Source organism: Ascaphus truei, chromosome 5 (assembly GCF_040206685.1).
Source record: "Ascaphus truei isolate aAscTru1 chromosome 5, aAscTru1.hap1, whole genome shotgun sequence".
NCBI classification, from domain to species: Eukaryota; Metazoa; Chordata; class Amphibia; order Anura; family Ascaphidae; genus Ascaphus; species Ascaphus truei.
Window position 1 is genome coordinate 265,470,807 of NC_134487.1, and position 27,476 is coordinate 265,498,282.

At 43.6% G+C, this 27,476-nt stretch overlaps 1 protein-coding gene across 2 annotated transcripts; it reads right to left on the reverse strand.

The window, feature by feature from the left end:
* Positions 1 to 26,831, reverse strand: HDAC3 (histone deacetylase 3). Of its 2 annotated transcripts, none has more exons than XM_075601993.1 (15): positions 26,695 to 26,831; positions 24,462 to 24,544; positions 23,005 to 23,147; positions 21,265 to 21,346; positions 20,629 to 20,685; positions 20,491 to 20,546; positions 19,638 to 19,771; positions 18,641 to 18,721; positions 18,380 to 18,453; positions 16,700 to 16,764; positions 13,703 to 13,792; positions 9,402 to 9,460; positions 8,886 to 8,965; positions 7,579 to 7,736; positions 1 to 1,511 (listed from the first exon to the last, which is right to left on the reverse strand). In XM_075601993.1, exons 1-15 carry the CDS (start codon positions 26,747 to 26,749, stop codon positions 1,442 to 1,444), a joined length of 1,287 nt encoding a protein of 428 aa, XP_075458108.1. In that variant the 5' UTR covers positions 26,750 to 26,831; the 3' UTR covers positions 1 to 1,441. The 2 variants fall into 2 exon arrangements, with proteins under 2 accessions (XP_075458108.1, XP_075458107.1); XM_075601992.1 differs by having other exon boundaries at positions 26,680 to 26,831.
* Positions 26,832 to 27,476: the final 645 nt, after the last annotated feature.

The following is a 27,476-nucleotide window of genomic DNA, read 5'->3' on the forward strand; positions in this document are numbered from 1 at the left end:
TAAAAAAATGTTTGTTTTTTTATTTTAAAAATATTGGGGAAGAGACCACAGGAATTGAGGAAATAGAACTGGTCATATGTTCCTACATTATGAGGACATACCATCATATTTCACATGGAAACATTACATTGGGCACTGATTTCTAGGTCTAAATTTATATAAAGACAATTTATCATGATGCTAACCCTATCTAGAAGGCCCTTTTTAAGAAAATTGCAAAATTTTAAATGTTTAAGATAGCAGGGCTGGTGTTGCTGTGGACATTTCTATGCTTTTAACAGTTTTGAATGTTGATGTTTCTTTCAGGAAAAAACAGAGTGCTGAAATAGATAATACATACATATATATATATATATATATATATATGTATTATCTATCTATATATATATATATATATATATATATATATATATATATATATATATATATATATATATATATATAGATATATATATAGATATATACACACACACATACACTGTTTTCCTACAAACTTTGATTCTTCTTTTGAGGGACCGATGGATGAAACTTACTATAAAAAAATCAACTGCTGTGAACACTGATGGGATCTCTTTCTCAACCTCTCCATGTATGATCACCTCCTTATAGTAATTTATCCTCTGAAGTGTGAGAAACATCTTAAACGCAAAGCTCCCCTTCGCAGGGAAGAAAACATAATCAAGTAAAATTCATCTTACATCGAACGCAAGCAATGCAGATGCAGCTGAATGCAAAATCAGCCATGTTGTTGATATTGAAATAGTTAACAAAGGCATTCCTCCCACAGTGATTATATGTTACTTAAACAACTCAATGACTAATGTACAACTATTTACTGCGCTGAAGCTCAGGATGTCACAATAACAAAAGCAACTGCATTAACACAGCCTTGTGTTTGTAACCATTCAGAATAATGCGAATTTTAACCAACCTGAGAATATTGTAGGCAAACCAATACAATTTGTTTTGTAATCAAAACAAATACAATACAGCCCTACAAAGGAGCTGTGGCATCATAAAAAAAAAAAAAAAAAAAAAAAAAAAAAAGAAGAGGACCGTGGCTATGACCAGCTTTGTGAAAAGGTCCATGAATGGTGTCGGATAAAAACAGCAATTTGGGACATCCCAGTATATTGGTGAGTCTGGTCAATGGAACGGGCAAGACAGAGAATCTCAGTCATACTGGTATGCCCAGGTTTCTGGCAATCTGGGCTGTGATGTCAATTCTGGCCATTATGAGAGAGGTGTCCACGTGTAAGCTGGTGTCTTCAACAGAGCTTCATCTGGCAACAGAAAAGCTCGCTGGATCCATGAAACAAATTACACTGGTCCAAAAAAAAACGTCACAGGGATTTCTGTGAACATGAGCCATAGTATGGCAAAGCAGCGGCTCAAAGACTGCAAGGAGTACAGTTGTTTAAAATCAAAATGGTGTCTCCATTCAAATTTCAACATCGCTTTCCTTGTCGTTGTCATGGTCACCATCGTAAAATTCATTAGAAGCTTCAGGCCTAAAAGAGAACCACAAACAAATTGTACTTGTAAAACCTGTCATTGCAGATAACATATTTATAAAAAAAACCATCACAGAAAATGTTCTTGCAAATCAGGATTGATTTATTTAGTATAAAACAAGAAACAAAGAAGTCCAGAGCAACATCCAATGTGACAAAAATACACAGTGAAATACTTCTATATCTCTTGAAAAAGGGTAATTTAGTTAACCCTTTTAATTTAGTTAACCCTTTGGCCAAAGTGTCTAAGCCTGCGAGCAACTTACAAGGCATGACCAGTTCGCAGGACCTAACACTAACTGATTAAAATCATTATTTACCTCTATAATTAGAGGAAAGATGGTCCTGGCATTTAACTTGTCACAACTAGCTGCATGAAAAGAAAACCGGCTACTTGGAAAGTGGGGAGGGGCGAGCTTAAACCCTGGGAGGGAGGAGCCACTAACCTCCCAAAACAGCTAAGGCCTCGGACATAGTGCACTGAGCATCGCTGAGCAGTGCTCTCGCTTGATGACGCTCGCGCTACCAGGAGCTTTTTGCTGTCCTGACAGAGGAGACAGCAAGCGCGCTAGGGAGGCGGGTATCAGTGTGTGTGTGTGTGTGTGTGTGTCACTTGGTAGCTGTCAGTGTGTGTGTGTGTGTGTGTGTGTCACTTTGAAGTGTTCTGTGTGTGTGTGTGTCACTTTGAAGTGTTCTGTGTGTTTGTGTGTCACTGGGGAACGTGTGTGTGTGTGTGTGTGTGTGTGTGTGTGTGTGTGTGTGTGTGTGTGTGTGTGTGTGTGTGTGTGTGTGTGTGTGTGTGTGTGTGTGTATATTATATAATATTTTAAAAATTAAAAAAAAAAAGACATGTGGTGAGAATAAATTATTTATTAACATTGTGCAACTTTGATACACACACACACACACACACACACACACACACACACACACACACACACACACACACACACACACACACACACACACACACACACACACACACACACACACACACATATATACACACACATATATACACACACACACACATATATATACATATATATATATACAGTGCTCGACAAACCCGGTCGCCCACTCGCCAGGTGCGAACGGAAATTGGCCCGTGGCCAGCTACTTTTCCCCCCTGCTCTGCGCAAATTTTAAAAAAATTAAAAAAAAAAAATAACAAAAAAAATATCCTCCTGGCTGATTGGCCAATTGGTCGTGACGCGGAATGGAGCCCTTCTCTGCAGGGGTAATGGCTTCTCCTCGCGCGCGCGGTCCGTCTCCGTCTCCTGCCCGCGCTTCCCTCCTCATCCCCTCCAGTCTCCGCTCCTGTCGGGCAAGAGATGACAGCAGGGGATTTCTCCCCCCATCTCCCCCCCCCCCCCCTGCCCCGCTTGCCCTCCGGTTCTGCTCCTGTCCCTGTGGCTGCTCGCGCGGGGCAGGAGATGACAGTGGGCGATGTTCCCCCGTCCCGGTTGCCCTACGGTCCCCGCTTTCCCCCAGTGCCAGTGGCTGCTCCCGATGCCAGCAGGGGTGTTCCCCTCGGTCCCCGTGGCTGTCTCCGCTTCCCCACCCCCCCACAAATTTAAAAAAAAAAAAAAATAACAAAACAAAATATTTTCCTGGCTGATTGGCCGTGACGCGGTCGTGACGCGGAATGGAGCCCTTCTCTGCAGGGGTAAGTAATGGCTGCTCCTCGCGTGCGCGGTCCCTGTCTCCTGCTCGCGCTTCCCTTCTCATCCCCTCAGTCTCCGCTCCTGTCCCCGTGGCTGCTCGCGCGGGGCAGGAGATGACGGCAGGGGATTTCCCCCCCACCCACTCCCCGGTCCCGCTTGCCCTCCGGTTCCACTCCTGTCCCCGTGGCTGCTCGCGTGGGGCAGGAGATGACAGCGGGGAATGTTCCCCCCCCCAAACCTGCTTCCCCTTTGGTCTCCGCTCCTGTCCCCGTGGCTGCTCGCGCGGGGCAGGGGATTTCCCCCCCCTGTCCCGCTTGCCCTCCGGTTCCACAGAGTGTGTGTGTATGAGAGTGTGTGTGTGTATGTATGAGAGAGAGTGGTGTGTGTGTGTGTGTGTGTGTATGAGAGAGAGTGGTGTGTGTGTGTGTGTGTGTGTGTGTGTGTGTGTGTGTGTGTGTGTGTGTGTGTGTGTGTGTGTGTGTGTGTGTGTGTGTGTGTGTGTGTGTGTGTGTGTGTGTGTGTGTGTGTGTGTGAGAGAGAGAGAACGTGTAGGACACCAAAGGTACCCCCCACCCCACCCAGTCAGTCATCCCCCCACCCCACCCAGTCAGTCATCCCCCCACCCCACCCAGTCATCACCCCACCCAGTCAGTCATCCCCCCACCCAGTCAGTCATCCCCCCACCCCACTCAGTCAGTCATCCCCCCATCCCACCCAGTCAGTCATCCCCCCATCCCACCCAGTCATCCCCCCATCCCACCCAGTCAGTCATCCCCCCACCCCACCCAGTCAGTCATACTCCCCCCCACCCAGTCAGTCATACCCCCCCAGTCAGTCATACCCCCCCACCCAGTAAGTCATACCCCCCCCACCCAGTCAGTCATACCCCCTCAGTCAGTCATACCCCCCACCCAGTCAGTCATACCCCCCCACCCAGTCAGTCATACCCCCCCAACCAGTCAGTCATACCCCCCCAACCAGTCAGTCATAACCCCCCCCACCCAGTCAGTCATACCCCCCACCCAGTCAGTCATACCCCGCCCACCCAGTCAATCATACCCCCCCACCCAGTCAGTCATACCCCCCCAGTCAGTCATACCCCCCCACCCAGTAAGTCATACCCCCCCCACCCAGTCAGTCATACCCCCTCAGTCAGTCATACCCCCCACCCAGTCAGTCATACCCCCCACCCAGTCAGTCATACCCCCCCACCCAGTAAGTCATACCCCCCCCACCCAGTCAGTCATACCCCCTCAGTCAGTCATACCCCCCACCCAGTCAGTCATACCCCCCACCCAGTCAGTCATACCCCCCCACCCAGTCAGTCATACCCCCCCACCCAGTCAGTCATAACCCCCCCACCCAGTCAGTCATACCCCCCACCCAGTCATACCCCCCCACCCAGTCAATCATACCCCCCCCACCAAGTCAAACATACCCCCCCACCCAGTCAGTCATAACCCCCCCCACCCAGTCAGTCATAACCCCCCCCACCCAGTCAGTCATACCCCCACCCAGTCATACCCCCCCACCCAGTCAATCATACCCCCCCCCACCAAGTCAAACATACCCCCCCACCCAGTCAGTCATAACCCCCCCCCACCCAGTCAGTCATAACCCCCCCACCCAGTCAGTCAGTCATACCCCCCCACCCAGTCAGTCACCCCCCACCCAGTCAGTCATCCCACCCCCCTGCCCAGTCACCCCACCCAGTCAGACAGTCAGTAATCCCCACCCAGTCAGTCAGTAATCCCCACCCAATCACCCCACCCAATCACCCACCCAGTCACCCCACCCAATCACCCACCCAGTCACCCCACCCAATCACCCACCCAGTCACCCCATCACCCCACCCAGTCACCCCATCACCCCACCCAGTCACCCCATCACCCCACCCAGTCTCCCATCACCCCACCCAGTCACCCCATCCCCCCACAGTCACCCTCTCTCCGTCTCTCACCCTCTCTCTCTCCCTCTGTCTCTCCCTCTCTCTCTCCCTCTCACCCTCTCTCTCACCCTCTCTCCGTCTCTCTCTCACCCTCTCTCGGTCTCTCTCTCACCCTCTCTCCGTCTCTCCGTCCTCTCTCACCCTCTCTCCGTCTCTCTCTCACCCTCTCTCCGTCTCTCTCTCACCCTCTCTCCGTCTCTCTCTCACCCTCTCTCCGTCTCTCTCTCACCCTCTCTCCGTCTCTCTCTCACCCTCTCTCCGTCTCTCTCTCACCCTCTCTCCGTCTCTCTCTCACCCTCTCTCCGTCTCTCTCTCACCCTCTCTCCGTCTCTCTCTCACCCTCTCTGTCTCACCCTCTCTCTGTCTCACCCTCTCTCTGTCTCACCCTCTCTCTGTCTCACCCTCTCTCTGTCTCACCCTCTCTCTGTCTCACCCTCTCTCTGTCTCACCCTCTCTCTGTCTCAAAATCTGGATCTGGATATTTTATTTACCCTGTATATCTTAACTGCCTATACTACACCGAAATAACCTATACTGCTTTCTTCCAGATCTGACTCAAGCTTCACACGGAAGACATTGGAATCCCCCGTAACCCAGAAGACAGGTAGGGAACAAATCCCCTCCAATGTATAACATTGTGGGAATGAGGTACCTGGACATTGAGGGTCTGCGGATCAGGTAAGATCCCAGGTGGGATTGCTGCTTTAAACATTCTGAAGCGGGGGCATCCAGGCACTAGTTAAGGGGTGCAGGAAACTAGTCATTCACATCTGGCTTTTTTTTCTAGATTCGACATTTATACACACACATACACACACACAAAACAAGGACTAATTGTAGTATAATGTAATACAATAAATAAACTTATGTCAAAAACGAATGTTCTTACTAGAAATGTATTAAATTTATTTCATTTATGGTTTTTTTTAAATGCGGGGCTGGGGGCGGGATTAGAGGCGGGGTTGGGGGCGGGACTAGAGGCGGGACTAGGTGGCGAGTAGATTTTTTGGTTCGGCGAGTAGATTTTTGGGTGATTTGTCAAGCACTGTATATATATATATATATATATATATATATGCGCACGCATACACAGGCACACACAGGCACACACAGGCACACACAGGCACACACAGGCACACACAGGCACACACAGGCACACAATGCACACAATGCAAACACACACACACATGCATACACATACACACACAATGCACACAATGCACACACACATGCATACACATACACACACACAATGCACACAATGCAAACACACACACACATGCATGCACATACACACAATGCACACAATGCAAACACACACACACACACATGCATACACACACACACACACACACAATGCAAACACACACACACACATGCATATGCATACACACACACACACACACACACACACATGCATACACAATGCACACACACAGATGCACACACAGACACACACACATGCACACATGCATACACACACACACACACACACACACACACACAATGACCACACATGCATACACATACACAATGCACACACACAGATGCACACACAGACACACACACACACAGATGCACACACACATGCACACATACACACACATGCATACACATACACACACATGCATGCACATACACACAATGCACACAATGCACACAATGCAAATGCAAACACACACACACACACATATGCACACACACACAGACATGCATACACATACACACGGCACACAATGCACACACAGACACACACACAACACACACACAGGAGACAGGGACCGGAGCAGAAGGGGGGCAGGGACCGGAGCAGAAGGGGGGCAGGGACCGGAGCAGAAAGGGGGCAGGGAGCAGAAGGGGGGCAGGGACCGGAGAAGAAGGGGGGCAGGGACCGGAGCAGAAGGGAGACAGAAGGGAGACAGCGATCGGGGCATCACCCTCTGGTCGCGGTGCTGACAATGGCGGCTCTGTAGGGAGCCGGCTGCAGCCCCATTGGATGGGAGCGGTCATGTGACCGCTCCTCCGCTTCCCCGAGCACCAAATATCAGTTTGGAGCTCGGGGAAGAGTTTCTCCTCCTCAGCGCGCATCAGCAGGGAGAAACTATAGCCGCGCTGATAGCAGATGCAGGGGCGTTCTGCATCTGTTCAGCGCGGCTCAGCCCGCCTCAGCACGCCTGAGTGCTCTATGGCCCGGGCCTAAGACCAGCTAGACAAAGTTAACAAGCACACAGATACCCAGCAAGCTCTCAGAAACCCCCCAAAATAACATATGTATATAAGTGTCAAAAGGAGTGCTACTTGGCGTGGCTAATTGCTCTGGACTTCTTTGTTTCTTGTTTTATACAATTAGCCACGCCCAGCAGCACTCCTTTTGATTTGTGTTTGATTTATTTAGTGACTTCTTTTCTACCCAAACACCACAAGATTAAAGGAGGGGGGATGTACTTGCCTGTTGTAGTTGTCTTCTGAGCCCCTCTCATCAGGATCTGGCTCATCTGTGCGGTCATAGCTCAGTAGGTCTGATGGGACATCATGGATCTGGACACTGGGTGCATGGTTCAGCATCTTCAGGTTCTCAAAAATGGTCTGTCTGATTTGATCCAAATACTGTGAAGGGGTATTAAAAAAAACAAAAAAAAAACCAAACTGCAATATCACGGCATTTAATGAGACTGGCAGATTGAATGGGGGCCCCCCATTTTTTGGGGGGATTCTGAGCTGGAAATCCTACCCACTCATGTAAACTACTTCACTGGAAACAAACAAAAGCTCCAGTTGGATCTAGAACTTTTTGTTGATTGTTACATGTTCTATTGAAACTGTTCTCACATTTTATTGTAAGGACGTATGTTCGACTGCAATTATACGGACTTGTGCACCTCCCACTTGAATCACCAGAAGTCTGAATGTTTTTTCACTTTATTAAAGCTGTGCCATGATCTCCTGCTAATAAATAAAAAACTATACAATACCTACACTACAAACCGTGCTTTAGTCAGGTGACATTTATAAATATCTCGGGATGGTAGAGCAGCAAAGACGTATCTTGGTATTGTCACTATATTCTAAGGGTGGCCCATCCATAACAGATTTGCAAAAGTGCTTGTGTCTGGTTAGTAAATGTAGGCATTTGTTGTGTGTGTGCGTGTATATATATATATACATATATATATACATATATATACATACATACACACACACACACACACACACACACACACACACACACACAAATACATGTGTACATACATACGTTATGGTGAGTAAAAAAAGTGACAAAAACCCTCCACCGCAAATGGAAATATTACTGTATGCTCATTTGCATGTCTTACAGGGGTTGCAGACCTGTCTACGACATGCAAATGAGCATACAGTAATATTTCCATTTGCGATTTATATATATATATATATATATATATATATAGTCTATTATATTAAAACAAATAAAACGTTCGCTGGCTGGGTTGAACAGGACACAGTTAAGCAGATAACACATTGATTAGATTTCCTCCCCATGTAGGCTAAAAGTTAGTAGCAAGAATTACAGTACTCTGGAAGTCTTTCCTATGGGGATGGTTGAACCAAGCATTAGAAGTGATTAATAGTTTACTTTATTTTGGATAATGTCATTTTGAGGAAGCAGCACAGCTGTTTTGCTCTTATTTTCAGCTGCCAATAAGTCAAACCCTTTTGTTGTTTGTAGGAATAACTGAAATAGAAGGCCACATTCTGGTCAAGACGGAGCAAGGGTCTTACCTGCCTGGTGTTTTGGTTCTCAATTCTGGTGCTGACATCGGGATGAAGGGTGAAATCTGGAGCAAAGTATTCAAAGTACTCTGTGGGCCAAAAAATTACACTGATTTGTTTCTTTATAATAATATATATTTTTATATAGCAATGCACGTGTATGCACATAGAATTTTGCAGGTGCGATTAATCCCTGCCCATAGACCTTACAATGTAATTTACATTGCTTTGAAATTTGGAGCTCAATGAGATTTTTTTATTTTTAGGTACCAATCACAGTGGAGCCAATGAAAATGAACGAACGAACACGCACGAACACACGCGCGCGCGCACACACACACACACACACACACACACACACACACACACACACACACACACACACACACACACACACTTAAATGCAAACCCTCCAAACACTGCTTAACTGAAGAAAGAGCCCTAAGACATTTGTTTCATGACTGTGGTAAAGTAAATTAGAATATACAATGGAAATCTATTTGTACTGTACATAGTACCACTTACCACTGTAAGGAAGCTCCTCACTGATCGTCTCATCAACCAGCAATGAGGTTTCATAAGTCCTAAAACACAGAAGAGCAGATAAAAGAGGGTTCCATAAGCCATAAACCTACAGGTTTTAAAAAAAGATAATTGCTTCTTAAAATAAAATAATACGTGTGTTTCTTGTAGCTCCGATTAGTATAGTGAAGCAATGCTTTCCAGCACCCTCCAACACTGAGTGGCTTACAGAAGAAAGTGACTAAACTCACTGTTCAGTGTGTATACATAGAACCCCAAGTGTACAAACCATGCTGAAAAAATGAGGATCAGGTATTCTGAACACCCAGAGATGCAGAAAACAATTGAAGCCGCGAACAGCCAAACGGAGCCAGGGTCAACTTGAATAAAAAAAAATATCTTTTATTATGCCATGGATAAAAAGGAGGCAGAAAAATCCTCCAACGTGTTATGCATCGGTTGGTGCTTTATCAAGGTGTGTTAAACCTTCATAGTTTAATAATCGTTATAATCCCCTACCATCAGGGCATCCCGTATTTATACTCTCCAAACATCCTGGCATCCCGTCTTTATACTCTCCTAACATCCGGGCATCCCGTATTTATACTCTCCTAACATCAGGGCATCCCATCTTTATACTCTCCTAACATCCGGGCATCCCGTCTTTATACTCTCCTAACATCCGGGCGTCCCGTCTTTATACTCTCCTAACATCCGGGCGTCCCGTCTTTATACTCTCCTAACATCCGGGCGTCCCGTCTTTATACTCTCCTAACATCCGGGCGTCCCGTCTTTATACTCTCCTAACATCCGGGCGTCCCGTCTTTATACTCTCCTAACATCCGGGCGTCCCGTATTTATACTCTCCTAACATCCGGGCGTCCCGTCTTTATACTCTCCTAACATCCGGGCGTCCCGTCTTTATACTCTCCTAACATCCGGGCGTCCCGTATTTATACTCTCCTAACATCCGGGCGTCCCGTATTTATACTCTCCTAACATCCGGGCGTCCCGTATTTATACTCTCCTAACATCCGGGCATCCCGTATTTATACTCTCCTAACATCCGGGCGTCCCGTCTTTATACTCTCCTAACATCCGGACATCCTGTATTTATACTCTCCTAACATCAGGGCGTCCCGTCTTTATACTCTCCTAACATCCAGGCGTCCCGTATTTATACTCTCCTAACATCCGGGCATCCCATCTTTATACTCTCCTAACATCCGGGCATCCCGTCTTTATACTCTCCTAACATCCGGGGCGTCCCGTCTTTATACTCTCCTAACATCCGGGCATCCCGTCTTTATACTCTCCTAACATCCGGGCGTCCCGTCTTTATACTCTCCTAACATCCGGGCATCCCGTCTTTATACACTCCTAACATCCGGGCATCCCGTATTTATACTCTCCTAACATCCGGGCGTCCCGTATTTATACTCTCCTAACATCAGGGCGTCCCGTATTTATACTCTCCTAACATCCGGGCGTCCCGTCTTTATACTCTCCTAACATCCGGGCATCCCGTATTTATACTCTCCTAACATCAGGGCATCCCGTATTTACACTCTCCTAACATCCGGGCATCCCATCTTTATACTCTCCTAACATCCGGGCATCCCGTATTTATACTCTCCTAACATCCGGGCGTCCCGTCTTTATACTCTCCTAACATCAGGGCATCCCGTCTTTATACTCTCCTAACATCCGGGCGTCCCATCTTTATACTCTCCTAACATCCGGGCGTCCCGTCTTTATACTCTCCTAACATCAGGGCATCCCGTATTTATAATCTCCTAACATCCGGGCGTCCCGTATTTATACTCTCCTAACATCCGGGCGTCCCGTATTTATACTCTCCTAACATCCGGGCATCCCGTATTTATACTCTCCTAACATCCGGGCATCCCGTCTTTATACTCTCCTAACATCCGGGCGTCCCGTCTTTATACTCTCCTAACATCAGGGCATCCCGTATTTATACTCTCCTAACATCCGGGCGTCCCGTCTTTATACTCTCCTAACATCAGGGCATCCCGTATTTATACTCTCCTAACATCCGGGCGTCCCGTCTTTATACTCTCCTAACATCCGGGCATCCCGTATTTATACTCTCCTAACATCCGGGCGTCCCGTCTTTATACTCTCCTAACATCCGGGCGTCCCGTCTTTATAATCTCCTAACATCCGGGCGTCCCGTCTTTATACACTCCTAACATCCGGGCGTCCCGTCTTTATACTCTCCTAACATCCGGGCGTCCCGTCTTTATACTCTCCTAACATCCGGGCGTCCCGTCTTTATACTCTCCTAACATCCGGGCGTCCCGTCTTTATACTCCCCTAACATCCGGGCGTCCCGTATTTATACTCTCCTAACATCCGGGCGTCCCGTCTTTATACTCTCCTAACATCCGGGCGTCCCGTATTTATACTCTCCTAACATCCGGGCGTCCCGTATTTATACTCTCCTAACATCCGGGCGTCCCGTATTTATACTCTCCTAACATCCGGGCGTCCCGTCTTTATACTCTCCTAACATCTGGGCGTCCCGTCTTTATACTCTCCTAACATCCGGGCGTCCCGTCTTTATACTCTCCTAACATCCGGGCGTCCCGTCTTTATACTCTCCTAACATCCGGGCGTCCCGTCTTTATACTCTCCTAACATCCGGGCGTCCCGTATTTATACTCTCCTAACATCCGGGCGTCCCGTATTTATACTCTCCTAACATCCGGGCGTCCCGTATTTATACTCTCCTAACATCCGGGCGTCCCGTATTTATACTCTCCTAACATCCGGGCGTCCCGTCTTTATACTCTCCTAACATCCGGGCGTCCCGTCTTTATACTCTCCTAACATCCGGGCGTCCCGTCTTTATACTCTCCTAACATCCGGGCATCCCATCTTTATACTCTCCTAACATCCGGGCGTCCCGTCTTTATACTCTCCTAACATCCGGGCATCCCGTATTTATACTCTCCTAACATCCGGGCGTCCCGTATTTATACTCTCCTAACATCCGGGCGTCCCGTCTTTATACTCTCCTAACATCTGGGCATCCCGTATTTATACTCTCCTAACATCCGGGCATCCCGTATTTATACTCTCCTAACATCCGGGCGTCCCGTCTTTATACTCTCCTAACATCCGGGTGTCCCGTCTTTATACTCTCCTAACATCCGGGCGTCCCGTCTTTATACACTCCTAACATCTGGGCATTCCGCTCTTTATACTCTCCTAACATCAGGGCGTCCCATCTTTATACTCTCCTAACATCCGGGCGTCCCGTCTTTATACTCTCCTAACATCCGGGCGTCCCGTCTTTATACTCTCCTAACATCCGGGCGTCCCGTCTTTATACTCTCCTAACATCAGGGCATCCCGTATTTATACTCTCCTAACATCCGGGCGTCCCGTCTTTATACTCTCCTAACATCCAGGCATCCCGTATTTATACTCTCCTAACATCCGGGTGTCCCGTCTTTATACTCTCCTAACATCCGGGTGTCTCGTCTTTATACTCTCCTAACATCTGGGCATTCCGCTCTTTATACTCTCCTAACATCAGGGCGTCCCATCTTTATACTCTCCTAACATCCGGGCATCCCGTCTTTATACTCTCCTAACATCCGGGCGTCCCGTCTTTATACTCTCCTAACATCAGGGCATCCCGTATTTATACTCTCCTAACATCCGGGCGTCCCGTCTTTATACTCTCCTAACATCAGGGCGTCCCGTATTTATACTCTCCTAACATCAGGGCATCCCGTATTTATACTCTATAAATACAGGATGCCTGGATGTTAGGAGATTATAAATACAGGATGCCTGGATGTTAGGACTCTCCTACATCCTGACATCCTGTATTTATACTCTCCTAATATCCGGGCATCCCGTCTTTATACTCTCCTAACATCCGGGCACCCCGTATTTATACTCTCCTAACATCCGGGCGTCCCGTATTTATACTCTCCTAACATCCGGGCGTCCCGTCTTTATACTCTCCTAACATCAGGGCGTCCCGTATTTATACTCTCCTAACATCAGGGCATCCCGTATTTATACTCTATAAATACAGGATGCCTGGATGTTAGGAGATTATAAATACAGGATGCCTGGATGTTAGGACTCTCCTACATCCTGACATCCTGTATTTATACTCTCCTAATATCCGGGCATCCCGTCTTTATACTCTCCTAACATCCGGGCACCCCGTATTTATACTCTCCATTTTGAACACCCAGGACTGGTCTGTCAATGACCACTTTTTGTCCTGAAGATTAAAAATGAAACCAATTACTCACCAGCACCGTGCTACATTGCGCACGGTGTAACCTCCTCCTCCAAGCACGAGCAATGGGATGTTGAAACTTTTCACATACTGGACACAATCCCTAGGGAAAGGCAAAGAATGTCAAGGCACTGCATGCCAAGGTACTGCCAAATGCTTCTATCCCTGACAATAAGGAGATTGATCCAACTGTAAGGGCCCAAAATGAAAAGGAGTCCTAACAGAAACTCAAACTCCAACATTTGTTTCAATACTTAAACTATGTTGCCCAACTCTGAATAGCACAGCAACTAATGCTGCAACATATTCAATACATATTTATTACAGGTTAGTTAGGGCTCTCCACATAACCCAAGAAAACACTGTATATATAAAAGGTAGGATATAAAATTAGAAATAAATGTACCAAAGATGCACAAAGACACCTATTTGTAAAGCTGCCCTCAGATGGGTTAATAATAAAACAAGAATGGAGGACAAGGGTGAGATGAATGTGTTAAAAAACTTAATACACAATTTAAAATGTAGTTGCTGAACACAATTTACACACTAAATAGTAGATAAAAAACACACAACTCTAATTGGTTGGTGGAATAGGTGCAGGGGGTGGGGGTGTGTGTGTGCGAAGTGTGTAGGGTATATTCCCCCCAAGGCTGCGCTTATAGTGTCTGGCGACGCGACGTCGCTCCAAAACAAATTCATTGACTCCGGCGCAAGCAGGTGACTGTCTCCAAACCAGTCAGAGAGCGCTGCCCGCCCCCTTCGTGACGTCACTGGCCTCGTTGCCAGCGACGTCGCTGAAAACTAAATTATAACTTTCGCTAGTGGCGACGGGTGACATCATCGGTCGCGTCCCAGCACTATAAGCGCGGCGTTAGATACCTGGTCACCTAGCACCGCTAAACATACTGGGTGATATACTGTGCCTGTCAGTGACCCCCACTAGCATTCACTGGCGATTTAAAACTACATGCTGTGACACGCTGCATCATTGGGGATTATCACTACTTGATCCACTCCCCTCACAGGCACGACTGCCATTTTAGCAGCTGAGGAAAAGGTGGGTTACTTTGCCTCGACTTGTTACTTTTACCTTATCTCATCCTGTTCACCAGTTACCTTAGAGGGAATATACCCCCCTACCACTTCACAACTCCCCTCCCCCCCTGCACCAACCAATTAGAGAATAAGTTAGACGTGTGTTTATGGTTACTATTTAGTGTTTACATTGTGTCATGTCACTACATTTTAAGTTGTGTATTAAAAGTTAAGTTTTTAAACACATTTCACCCTTGCACTCCATCCTTGTTTTATTCTTAACCCTTTTTAAAACCAGAGACAGAACATGAAACACAGACAGAGCTCATTGCTACATCCATTGACACAAATACACGGTACAGTGCTGATATAGATATAGATATATATATATATATACACACACAAACAAAAGACTGCGCCTATAAATGGGTGTACATATTAGACAAATGTTATACGTATATATAAAATAATTTTAGAATGGCCCTTGATAGTATGGGCTATTAAATATAATAACGTGAATTCTAATAAGATGATGATTTAACTATATGGATAATATATATAAATGTCAAAGAATGATATAAGTATGTCTATATATTGCTAATGTGTATATATTGCTAACTGAAAATATATGTGGCCATAAATAATATAAAACAAAATGAACAAGGGATAATATTGAATAAAAATCAATGTAAATGCATGAACCGTAGGTAAAAGTCCAAAAAATGAATAAATCAATAGTTTGATGACACTGTAGTCAGGATACTGGCAGCCTTCCACAAAGAACCAACGAATTCCAAGCAGATCTGTACAAAAAACACAAAAAGAAAGCGCCCGATCCTAGTGCAATAAGTCCAAACAAATACACATTTAATATCATAATCGAAATTAAATGTGTATTTGTTTGGACTTATTGCACTAGGATCGGGCGCTTTCTTTTTGTGTTTTGTGTGTACGTGTGTGTACGTACGTATATATACACACATGAATATATACACGTACACACACGTGTACATACATATACATATACACACACACACACATACATACATATATATATTGAATAAAATGGTCTTTTAGTTTAACATTTTGGCCAAAATGTTGTAAGCCCTTGAGCCCCTCCAAAGCAGACCACGTCTTACACCTATTAAAGTCTACCTCCCCCACTAGGGGATAGTGTGGGTTTCATTATTATACGATTCACCAGTACTGCAGTAAGTTTCATCCTGAGCGCACTATTTCCACATTGTGGAAGTTGTGTTGCTAGAATATAAATTTATATTTAGAAAGTTCACAACACAGGTTATTTAGTTTTTGTTCTACAGGAGTAGTTGAATGTCGATGATCCATCTAGCTGCAGTCAGCAAAAACTTTCCCTGCGTGCCAATTTAACATATCGCAGCACATCTTAGATTTGTGCCAACTTCGTACAATAGCGATGCCTTGTGGCAACTTAGGTAAGACCAAGAGGGCTCTATTCCCAAACACATTTACAAAATGAAGGGACTAATTCATGTTAATAATTTAGATGGAATTGCAAGATCCCAGACAGATACAATGTGTACACATTAGGCCTCGTCCAGAGTGGTGTTGAGCGGGCGCGCGCGCTCACGCTGGACACGTTGTGACAATGCACATGGCCTGCGTGAGCGCCTGCTCGGCGCTCAGCCGATTGACGAGCAAGCAAAATTGATTTTGCTGCTCGCAAACACGTCACGTGAGCGCTTCGTCCAATGAGGGCAAACCAGCTCCGTGACGTCGGGGCCTACCTGGACGAGGCCTAATATTACAGCACGATTTAAAATGTGTAATCAGAGATCAACTCCTGCTTTAGAGATATACCTGGAACAGTGATGTAGTAAACGTTCAATTGTGCCAAGCCATGCCATTTGGTGCACCCTCATTGAAACATCTCTGTGTAGGTACTAGCAACATCAGTGTGACATGAAGCATACAGATACAGTTCCTAACTTACCCATGTCCTCTTATACTTAGGTTAAAGCAGCCCAGCCGGTCACAGCCAAGCGAGTCAGCCCCACACTGGAAAGAGAGACTACAATTACCAAATAGTTACGCGGGCACATCATTCCTTATGTCATCCCCACAATATTCCGAAACTACGGCAGGCAAGGGTGCAACGCCTCAGCTGGATTTATTAGTGCTGCTAAAGATATCAAGGTAACTCAGACTCATATTTCCTAATTTCCAATAAATTGTGAGGAGTGTAGAAGTCATTGTGCAGCATTTGGTCAATTCGGCACTTCTGTTGGCCTTATTAATTAAGCTGCAACACTGCAGCATTCACGTTACTGGCAGCTTTCCCACAATCACACCTCAATTAGCAGTATTGTAGCTTAATGAGTGAGGCTCTGGGAATATGTCACAACAGCACCAACGTACAAAGTGAAATCCTTTCATCACTGGTTGGGTCCCTATAGCACTAAAGTGTTTCTTTAGTTTATCCTCTCCATGTTTTAACCCAGGGGTACTCAACTAGTCCTCGAGCCCCCCCAACAGCTCAGGTTTTCAGGATATCCCTGCTTCAGCACAGGTGGCTCAATAAGTCCCAGCTTTAGCACATGTGGCTCAGAGGCGTTGAGCACCCCTGTTTTAACCTATTCTACAAACTAGTTTCATATCACCACTGTGCTATAGAGGCTGTAGGGTGCCAATATGCGTAGGTACTGTGTTAACCACAGCTATAGTTTATTTTTAAACAAAACCATTTGTTGATTCACTGTGTTTCATATCAATATAAATATTTGTAAAATGAAGTGAACGTTTTATACTTCAGCTCTGAAGTTTTGTACAGAAAACAACTTACCTGATCCTCAATTAAATGCAAAACAGGTTTTAGGTTTTGTTTCAAATAGCTTTTTTTTAATTTAAATATGTTACGGGTAAAGTCTATAAAATCATAATCCCATACTTTTTGGGGTATTTTCTCAAGAGAAATACGGATGCAAAAAACCCTTATTTTTGCAGACGCCTAAAAAAGTTTCCATTGTGATTTTCTAGTTAAAAAAAAAAAAAACATAACATTTAAAATCTTTTTTTTTTTAAATTTAATTTAACACTAATTATGTCAGATTTGGAAACTGCAACATTCTTCCATTGATTAGGAACAAGACTTCAAAAGCAATGCTAATGTATTATATAATCTATGAGGCAGCAAAAACAGATTGTAAACTCATCTGGGCAGGGTCTGTGTCTAACAATCCTACATGCTGCGTACCGCGCACTATACTGTCATTGTGAAACGCTTCGGGACCCATGGGGAGAAAAGCGCTCTATGAAATAAAGTTATCACTTAAAATATCTTGAACATTGACAGCGTGTATGCACAATTTATTTGCCAATAAGAGACTTTGGAAACTAGCAGGCTTAACAAAAGGTGGTATGCTGCACACCAAATAAAGAAGCTATATATACAATTCACTGGTGCTGTTGGTTCAATGGGAGACCTGTCATGGTAATCCAGATCTAAGATATAGGAAAAAGTAGATTCAACGCACTACGGATTTGCTGAACAACAAAACAACCTGAGGCTAAAATAAATGCTCTTGTTCAGCAAATCCGTAGTGCGTTGGATCTACTTTTTCTTTAGGAAACTAGCATGCACCGTTTATTTATTAACATATAGAATTACTCTTACCTGTAAAACGATACAAGTGGGCTGATAAAAATCCACCACCTGTTTGATGACGGGCTGGAATAGATGTCTGTAACCTGGAGGCAAAAGGAAAGCCGTCTTCAGAAAACTGGGCCAGTGACTGTACATTATGTAGTTAGAATGCGAGTGTATTTATTTGGTGATCCATAACTAGAACTACTTAACCCGGGGAAAACTTCAATCAGAAAGAAAAAAATAGGATTTTTGAAGGCAGGGCTGATTTTTTTCGGTATTATGACTTACTTTGATCATCTATGCCATCTCTCAGAGGGACATTCAGACAGTAATATCTCCCGCTTTCAGCGCCAACCTCATACATGTCACCTAAATCAGGAGAGACATGAGAACGTATATCTGAAAGTAACCAGCATCTCTGCTCCTTCCTCATCTATGAATAATCTATAGGATTATTACAGCTATGATATATACAGACAAAATCACCAATCACTCTCTTGTGGGACCATGATGAGCTCATGGTGATATAATAATAATAATAGCATGTTCTTGTATAGCGCTGCTAGTTTTACGTAGCGCTTTACAGAGACATTTTGCAGACACAGTCCCTGCCCCGTGGAGTTTACAATCTATGTTTTTGGTGCTTGAGGCACAGGGAGATAAAGTGACTTGACCAAGGTCACAAGGCGCCAACACCGGGAATTGAACCAAGTTCCCCTGCTTCAAAGTCAGTGCCAGCCAGTGTCTTTACTCACTGAGCCACTCCCTCTCCTATTAATATGTAAAATGCATTTAATCACGGTGACCGAGTTTTATTCTATCAATGTTCCGGTCCTGTTTAGGACCTTTATCGTGGGCGGGCAGGATATATAGATATCTATATCTACACGTATGTATGTACAAACACACACACATTTACAATGACTCAGTGTTCCTTTAACTGAGTGGTTTTATGAGTGCAAAAGGCTCATGCCTAATGGTCTCACTCTCTCTTTCTGTTTTAGTGCTGTATATGGTTGGCCCATTCACTAGTAATGGAGTTACGTGCATTATTATGGAATGATACACAGTAGAATGGACTATTTCTGTTGAAAGTAGAAGACAGGTTAACAGTTAAATGAAACAAATGTAAAAAAGAGAGAGCCTCTCTCCCCCAGAAAGCGGCCTGGAATAACTTCCACAGTACATGCTGTCCTCTTTTAATTAATCTGGCTGGAGAATTAACCCACAGAACTCAAAAAATCCAGCAATCAATCAATGTAGCACACAACAGTACTCTGCTTACCTGTGCCAGGGAAAAAATAGTTCCCATATTTGTGAAAAGAGACAGTCATGACTCGGTCGGTGAGGTAGAATGCTTCCTGCACCCCGTCTCCATGATGGATATCAATATCTATGTAAAGAACACGTGGGTGATACCTAAACAAACAAAGGTGAGCTTTAACTGTGTTTTAACACAAGGAGATGAAAGATTACATGACCATAATGGCGTATTCACTCCAAAATTTATGATATCTGGAATCAAAAGGCTCTCAGAGGTATGGCAGATATAGTGACACACTAGGAACGGGTGTAGAAACTCTTTAACATGACACAAAATGGGCCAGTTTTGGAGCTAGGTTGCCAATCCTCCAAGAATCTAAGTTTTAACGTGAAAATGGTTAAAAAGTAATTAACTTTGAAAGGGAGGGATGTGCAGCATCAAAATTAATATGCCCACTTATCATTTTTACTCATATGAAATAAAACGGGTGCAGGGATTGCTTTAAGTATAGCAATTCTTTAATCTTCTAAACAATTTTTAGAGTTCAAGTGTAATTGTTTACGTTGGGTTGTTAATATAAACCTATAATACCCTCGAACTATAATTTTAGAGAGACGTTTCCCACAATACACACACACACACACACACACACACACACACACACACACACACACACACACACACACACACACACACACACACACACACACACTTTCCCATTTGCACAAAATAATATTATATAGTTGTTCATGAATTACCTCAAAGAATAATGGTGTGGTTCCAATAATAATAATAGCGCTTGACGAAGTAATAACTTTGCCCAATTACAAACATATAAGCCCAATTGTTTTATTAATGTGAGAAAGGTCCTTACTTGAGTAGCTCCAGAATGCCGATGACAATGTCATTGACATAGCAAAATCCGGACGCCTGTGATGAAAGCAGAGACATGCAGTATAAAATCGCAAGAAAATCAAGTATTTTGCATTTAAAATATAAACCTGAAAATTACCTCAAATTTTTTTGCATGGTGCAGTCCTCCAGCCCAATTAATTGCAATGTCGCAGATCTATGAGGCAAAGCACACAGTAGCGCGAATTATTTTATAAAATGGAAAAAGTATGTTGTAATGCTAAAGGTTTCTACATAGAAACTGGATTCCTTTGTTTTTAACTGAACCAACAAAAAAAAAATACTACAATATTCATGTCCCTTTCATCGGGGCTACTAAGAAGGTACGTGTGCAAACTAGGAAACCATCATACGTTGCATCATCTTCATATTGGTCCACTGCATGATGTCACTTGTTTATTTCATTCATTTAAAAATTTTATTCTTTGTAAGCTGTTAAACCTTTGTCACATTCATATCCGTTGAATCATGTATTTGAGTTGAGCTTAAAATCATGTACGCCCATACTCCAGATGCCATGGGAGAGTCCTATGCTATAACTAGCTACAAGCATTAAGATGGCACTCTCATACTTTAGCTCCGATAAGGACTATCAAGAGCTTCAAAAAGGTCAAACAGCTTTTCATCTGCTCTGTACCAAATGTTAAAATGCACGTGCTTCTGGGCAAGCCAAAACTATACAGCATTGCAGCAAAATATCCGGCATTGGCAGATGTATTTAAAATGTGTCTATGACCTTGTTGTTTAGCTGCGTTGCTCCCTGAAGAGAGGCTCCAGTGTAACGAGAGCAGAACTCAAAGAGGCCGGGAAACACCGGGCTGCAGAAAAGGAGAGGGAAACACAAATGGAAAAACTTGAGACTGCAGTAGCCACAATAACCCCTTCAGTGCCAATGGTGGAGTGTACCTGTTGTCCTATTGTTCCTTAAAGAGGTCAACCCCTCACCTGCCATAAAGCCTGTGTACAATATCGTCACCATTTAGAGATTGCTTTGGGGTTATGGTACGATTTTCTGCATGTCTTTATTTGATTTAATTATTAAATGTTTTACCAAGAAGTAATACTTCCCCAGTTTCAAGCTGTAGTAACCACATGGCTCTTCTGAGCAACTTTTCTTATAACCAATTTAAAATTTGTCTCTCCATAGGTTAGTTACATTTCTATTGCAATAAGTATGCAGACCTACAGTATAATATATATAATATATATATATATATATATATATATATATATATATAATATATTATAGATAGTATGAATGTCGTCCAATTCGACAAACTAAATCAGAGTGGGGAGGTTGTGAACTTCAACACAAACCTCTCATTTTGCTACATAGGGGCTAATGTAATAAAGATTGAAAACAAATACACAAATTCAACACTCCTCCCAAATGGACTTGCAATTTATTAGTACATCAGTAAACAAAACGGATCAGCACTCAACTATACATCAAGTACGAAAATAAAGAATCATGTAACTAAAGCCAATTTTAAAACAGCCAAGTCGCTGCTATTTCATGAGTGTCCCTCACAGGGTATGCCAAATAAAACAATAACTCAGCAGGGTCCCATGGGATATTAACAGTTTGGACACATACTTACAAAGTGCAATGTTTCTGGGCCCGTGGCCCTTTCCTGAGGCTTGAGAGGCTTTGGCTACATGATTCTTTATTTATTTTTGTACTTGATGCATTGTTGGGTGCTGATCTATTGTCTTTGCTGATGTGCTGACTTTTTGATGCCTAGTGGTAGGGGCATAGGATCCGCGTACCAACTGGACCCAGGTGAGGTCTCTTTCTGCATTATATCTAAAATCCTCACATTTGGCGAGTGCATATTCTATTTTTGCAATTAGTGAAATTCTACATTTTGATCCTAAGTCTAATAACAGAAGAGCCATTTAGTTACATCTTTTCATCAAAAAATGATTCTCTCTTTTGTTTTCAGTTTGGAAAAACAATAAAAAATACAAGTTATAAAAAAAAAAAAAAAATGATTCAAGCCTGCTAACCCTGCCATGTTAAACTCCACTTTAGCAGGTAACTATACTAAATGCATATTCTTTCTTATTGTCCTGTGGGCTGAACTTAGCAAAATATGTGAAAGTGCCTAAAGGGTTAAATGAATGAAGCATAATGCTATCTGTAACTCTGTGCAATAAAAAATGTAATCAAAATGACTTGTGCAGTAAATATACAGCAGCAAGATATTGAATCTATAACACAACTCTTAAAAAAACAACAAGATAACAGTGCCACTGCTTTTTTTGCATTGCTATAAACTAATGGGTCGTTGCAACAAAAATGAAGAAACTGATTTTCAGCATACACTTAAGAGGACTACGTGTTATTTTTGTAGCTCTTAAAAAAAGGATGATGTTTTGCTCTGCAGAACAGACATTCAGTACACCATTGATCACATGCTCTTTCTACGGCTAATGCCAAAAGGCAGGTTCCGTCACCTGTGCAGACACTCACCAGTCATCGCCAACGTTGAAGGCATTCAGGCTCTTGGTGAAGCCCTGCATGTTGTTGGGACTCACTCTCTGCAGGAAGTCAATGTAGTCCTCAGAGTGGAAGCGGCACATGTCGTGCTGCGACGCCTGGTAGGGCTTAAAGACCTCAGAGACAAACATGGAAAACATTTGATGGCTTTCCTCCAAATAACACAGAACATTTTACGTATATACTAATTATGTCACATATTATACTTTTTTTTAATCAAATAACATTAAACTTGTCTTTGAGGAGAGCCTTTACCATGAAGGCAGCAGAAGAGATTGTCTCCAAAAAATACAATCTGCTTAATTAAAAACATATGTGGCCCCTGCTACCAATGTGCATATATACTGTGAACAATACAGAGTTGGTCTGCTCCTCTCACCTCATGGTACAATGGGGAATGGGGGACGCGGCCCTTGTCTGCCTGGCAACATATGACAGGAGATGTGGGATTGGATAAAATGTTGTAGCAGGCTGTCAGTTTGAGAAAGACACAGAAAAAGTCCAACTGCCATTCTGAGACAAAGAGACAGCCTGACACTCTCAGAAGTGACAGAAGAGGACTGTATGAGACTGCTAGCTAAAGACAGAGAAAGTGTGAGACGGTAGCAGACACACATTCTCTACACACACACACAGACACCGAGAGAGAAGAGACCAGAGCAAGAAACTTGCCAGGATGTCAAAGCGCGATGGGACTAACATCCAGGAGCCCTGTTTCTGCAACTTAAGTATCCTTCTATTACACACATACACAAATGTGTCCCCGTTAAAAGGCATGCAACGTGACTACACGCCATGTTGAGAACATGACCTCCAACGCAGTGCAGGCAATAAAATTAGCACTGGGACTAGTATAATGGACAATAGCGCAGCGTCCTTGTTTACAGCGAGTTGCATATTGTATTGTTTTTGTATAAGAGGTAAGGGCCATCGGGTTAAGGTTCACTAGTAAATATATACACAAGTCTCGTCTGGTTTAATTTAATAGGTTAAATTATGGTTTTCTGTGGGAGGACTTAGGGCCAGCAACAGCACATATAGATTGTGGCAATAGTGGGGTTACACATCATAAGGCAACAGCTATTCAACGTTCATCTAATGTCAAAGCGTAAAATATAATTTTCTCACACAGCATCTCAAGTAGTTTTGGAAGCATCAAATAATGGTAACAAATTCATTGTTACCATTGTCAAGATAAAGCCTCACCTATTGCCCTTACTTACTTCATGCAAGTAGAAAAACAGACTCGTCTAAATTATGCAGCTGATATCTACTTTAAAAAAATGAGTCCAGCTCAAGAACATGATACAGAGCCACTAGCCACCATAGCCCTGTATGGATAGGGGATTTCTGGAGCATTTATAAAAATAGTAATTTGGTAAAATGTTTCTACTAAAAAATCTCACTAAAATATAAAGCTTCACACTTACAATCATCTTCTTATAAAGCCCATAGTGGAGAACCAAACTGTGTGTCAGAGCCAGGCGGTGAGGCTTCATGGGATGACCTGTCCCTAGGAGTTAAGGAAAACATCACGTTACTTGCTTTTAAGTCCATTTACAGGACTCTTTTCAGGGTTGCAAATCATTTAATTCCCCGTATTTGTTGCTGTTCTTGTCAAGGTTTAATTCTATTGTGTGGGAATCTCTCCCTCTTTCTTTCACCTCAGCCAATTTCTCTTTCCCCACTTGCTATATTCATTTGTCACTGTTTGCATATTTCAGCTATTTGGTAACTTCCCTGACTTTAATGCAAATGAACCTGATTTAAATCCCAATGTTATTTTAACAATGGAAAAGTACACTTACATAGCAATAGGAGGCTCAATGCTCTGCACATACTGTATGAATAATAGGAGGGTCATAGCTCTGTGTATACTGTATGTATAATAGGAAGCTCAGTGCTCTGCGCATACTGTATGTATAATAGGAGGATCAGTGCTCTGCACATACTGTATGTATAATAGGAGAATCAGTGCTCTGCACATACTGTATGTATAATAGGAGGGTCAGTGCTCTGCACATACTGTATGTATAATAGGAGGGTCAGTGCTCTGCGCATACTGTATGTATAATAGGAGGGTCAGTGCTCTACACATACTGTATGTATAATAGGAGGCTCAGTGCTCTGCACATACTGTATGTATAATAGGAGGCTCAGTGCCCCGCACATACTGTATGTATAATAGGAGGGTCAGTGCTCTGCACATACTGTATGTATAATAGGAGGGTCAGTGCCCCGCGCATACTGTATGTATAATAGGAGGGTCAGTGCCCGCCCCGCGCATACTGTATGTATAATAGGAGGGTCAGTGCCCCGCGCGTACTGTATGCATAATAGGAGGATCAGTGCTCTGCACATACTGTATGTATAATAGAAGGGTCAGTGCTCCGCGCATACTTTATGTATAATAGGAGGGTCAGTGCTCTGCACATACTGTATATATAATAGGAAGCTCAGTGCTCTGCACATACTATATGTACAATAGGAAGTTCAGTGCTCTGCGCTTACTGTATGTATAATAGGAGGATCAGAGCTCCGCACATACTGTATGTACTGGAGGGTCAGTGCTCTGCGCATACTGTATGTATAATAGGAGGGTCAGTGCTCTGCACATACTGTATGTATAATAGGAAGCTCAGTGTTCCGCACATACTGTATATATAATAGGAAGCTCAGTGCTCCGCACATACTGTATGTATAATAGGAAGCTCAGTGTTCTGCACATACTGTATGTATAATAGGAAGCTCAGTGCTCCGCACATACTGTATGTATAATAGGAAGCTCAGTGCTCCGCACATACTGTATGTATAATAGGAGAATTAGTGCTCTGCACATACTGTAGGTATAATAGGAGGATCAGTGCTCTGCACATACTGTATGTATAATAGGAAGCTCAGAGTTCTGCACATACTGTATGTATAATAGGAGAATCAGTGCTCTGCACATACTGTAGGTATAATAGGAGGATCAGTGCTCTGCACATACTGTATGTATAATAGGAGGGTCAGTGCTCTGCACATACTGTATGTATAATAAAAGGATCAGTGCTCTGCACATACTGTACTGTATGTATAATAGGAGGATCAGTGCTCTGCGCATACTGTATGTATAATAGGAGGATCAGTGCTCTGTACATACTGTATGTATAATAGGAGGGTCGGTGCTCTGTACATACTGTATGTATAATAGGAGGGTCGGTGCTCTGTACATACTGTATGTATAATAGGAGGGTCGGTGCTCTGTACATACTGTATGTATAATAGGAGGGTCGGTGCTCTGTACATACTGTATGTATAATAGGAGGGTCAGTGCTCTGTACATACTGTATGTATAATAGGAGGGTCAGTGCTCTGTACATACTGTATGTATAATAGGAGGGTCAGTGCTCTGTACATACTGTATGTATAATAGGAGGGTCAGTGCTCTGCACATACTGTATGTATAATAGGAGGCTCAGTGCTCTGTACATACTGTATATATAATAGGAGGGTCAGTGCTCTGTACATACTGTATGTATAATAGGTGGGTCAGTGCTCTGTACATACTGTATATATAATAAGAGGGTCAGTGCTCTGTACATACTGTATGTGTAATAGGTGGGTCAGTGCTTTGTACATATTATTCACACTTCAGTCTGTATTTACCCGTGCAGTTCTCACCGTAATGGAAGTTCCCCACGTCCGGATCATAGAAATAAGCCACAGTCTTCGCCATATCTGTGACTGAGCAGCGGAACACAAACACTCAACCCCCCCTTAATTTTTCCCACACCGGTCACACACACCCCTTCCTGCCGGCGCTCCGGAAATACGTAACCCTCTCAGCAGCATCCCCAGCAGTGCGCCGCCAAAGCGACTCCCTCACCCCGCGTCACTAATTGCCAGGTGAAAAGCAGGCAGACTTCAGCAGGCTGCATGTGTTACAGCGGCCACTAGAGGTCGCAATAGATACTTAGTGTCCATACAGATGAATGAGGCCCAATCCAAAAATAGACACAGCGTCTGCTCTGCAGATATTGCTGGGTTATAGGATCATCCGTTTTTTGGGGGGGCTGCTTCTTTGTCTATTCAATTACTTAGTATTTTCTATCTACCCTAAAAGAGATGACACAATAAAATAATACAATGCATTTGCAGATGCAAAGTTACTGGAGGTTAATTTAACAAAAGCACCTGCCTCCCTACCTCCTTTTTCAAATGAGATGCATTATTCATCCCTTGATATCATGCTGTTCTGAGTTAGCCATTTGGAATTCATTTTTTATTTTTTAAAGTTTGTTGAAATATTCTGAATAAAACATTTTAATAAAAATGGTAGGAGAAGTGTTTTATGGCGGAGAGCGTTCTGTCATTTGTGGGTATGTAGTATAGAATGTATTGTAGCATTAATTCAGTATATCCTGCTCCTATTATCCTCTTTCTATCATTTAAAACGATCTGGG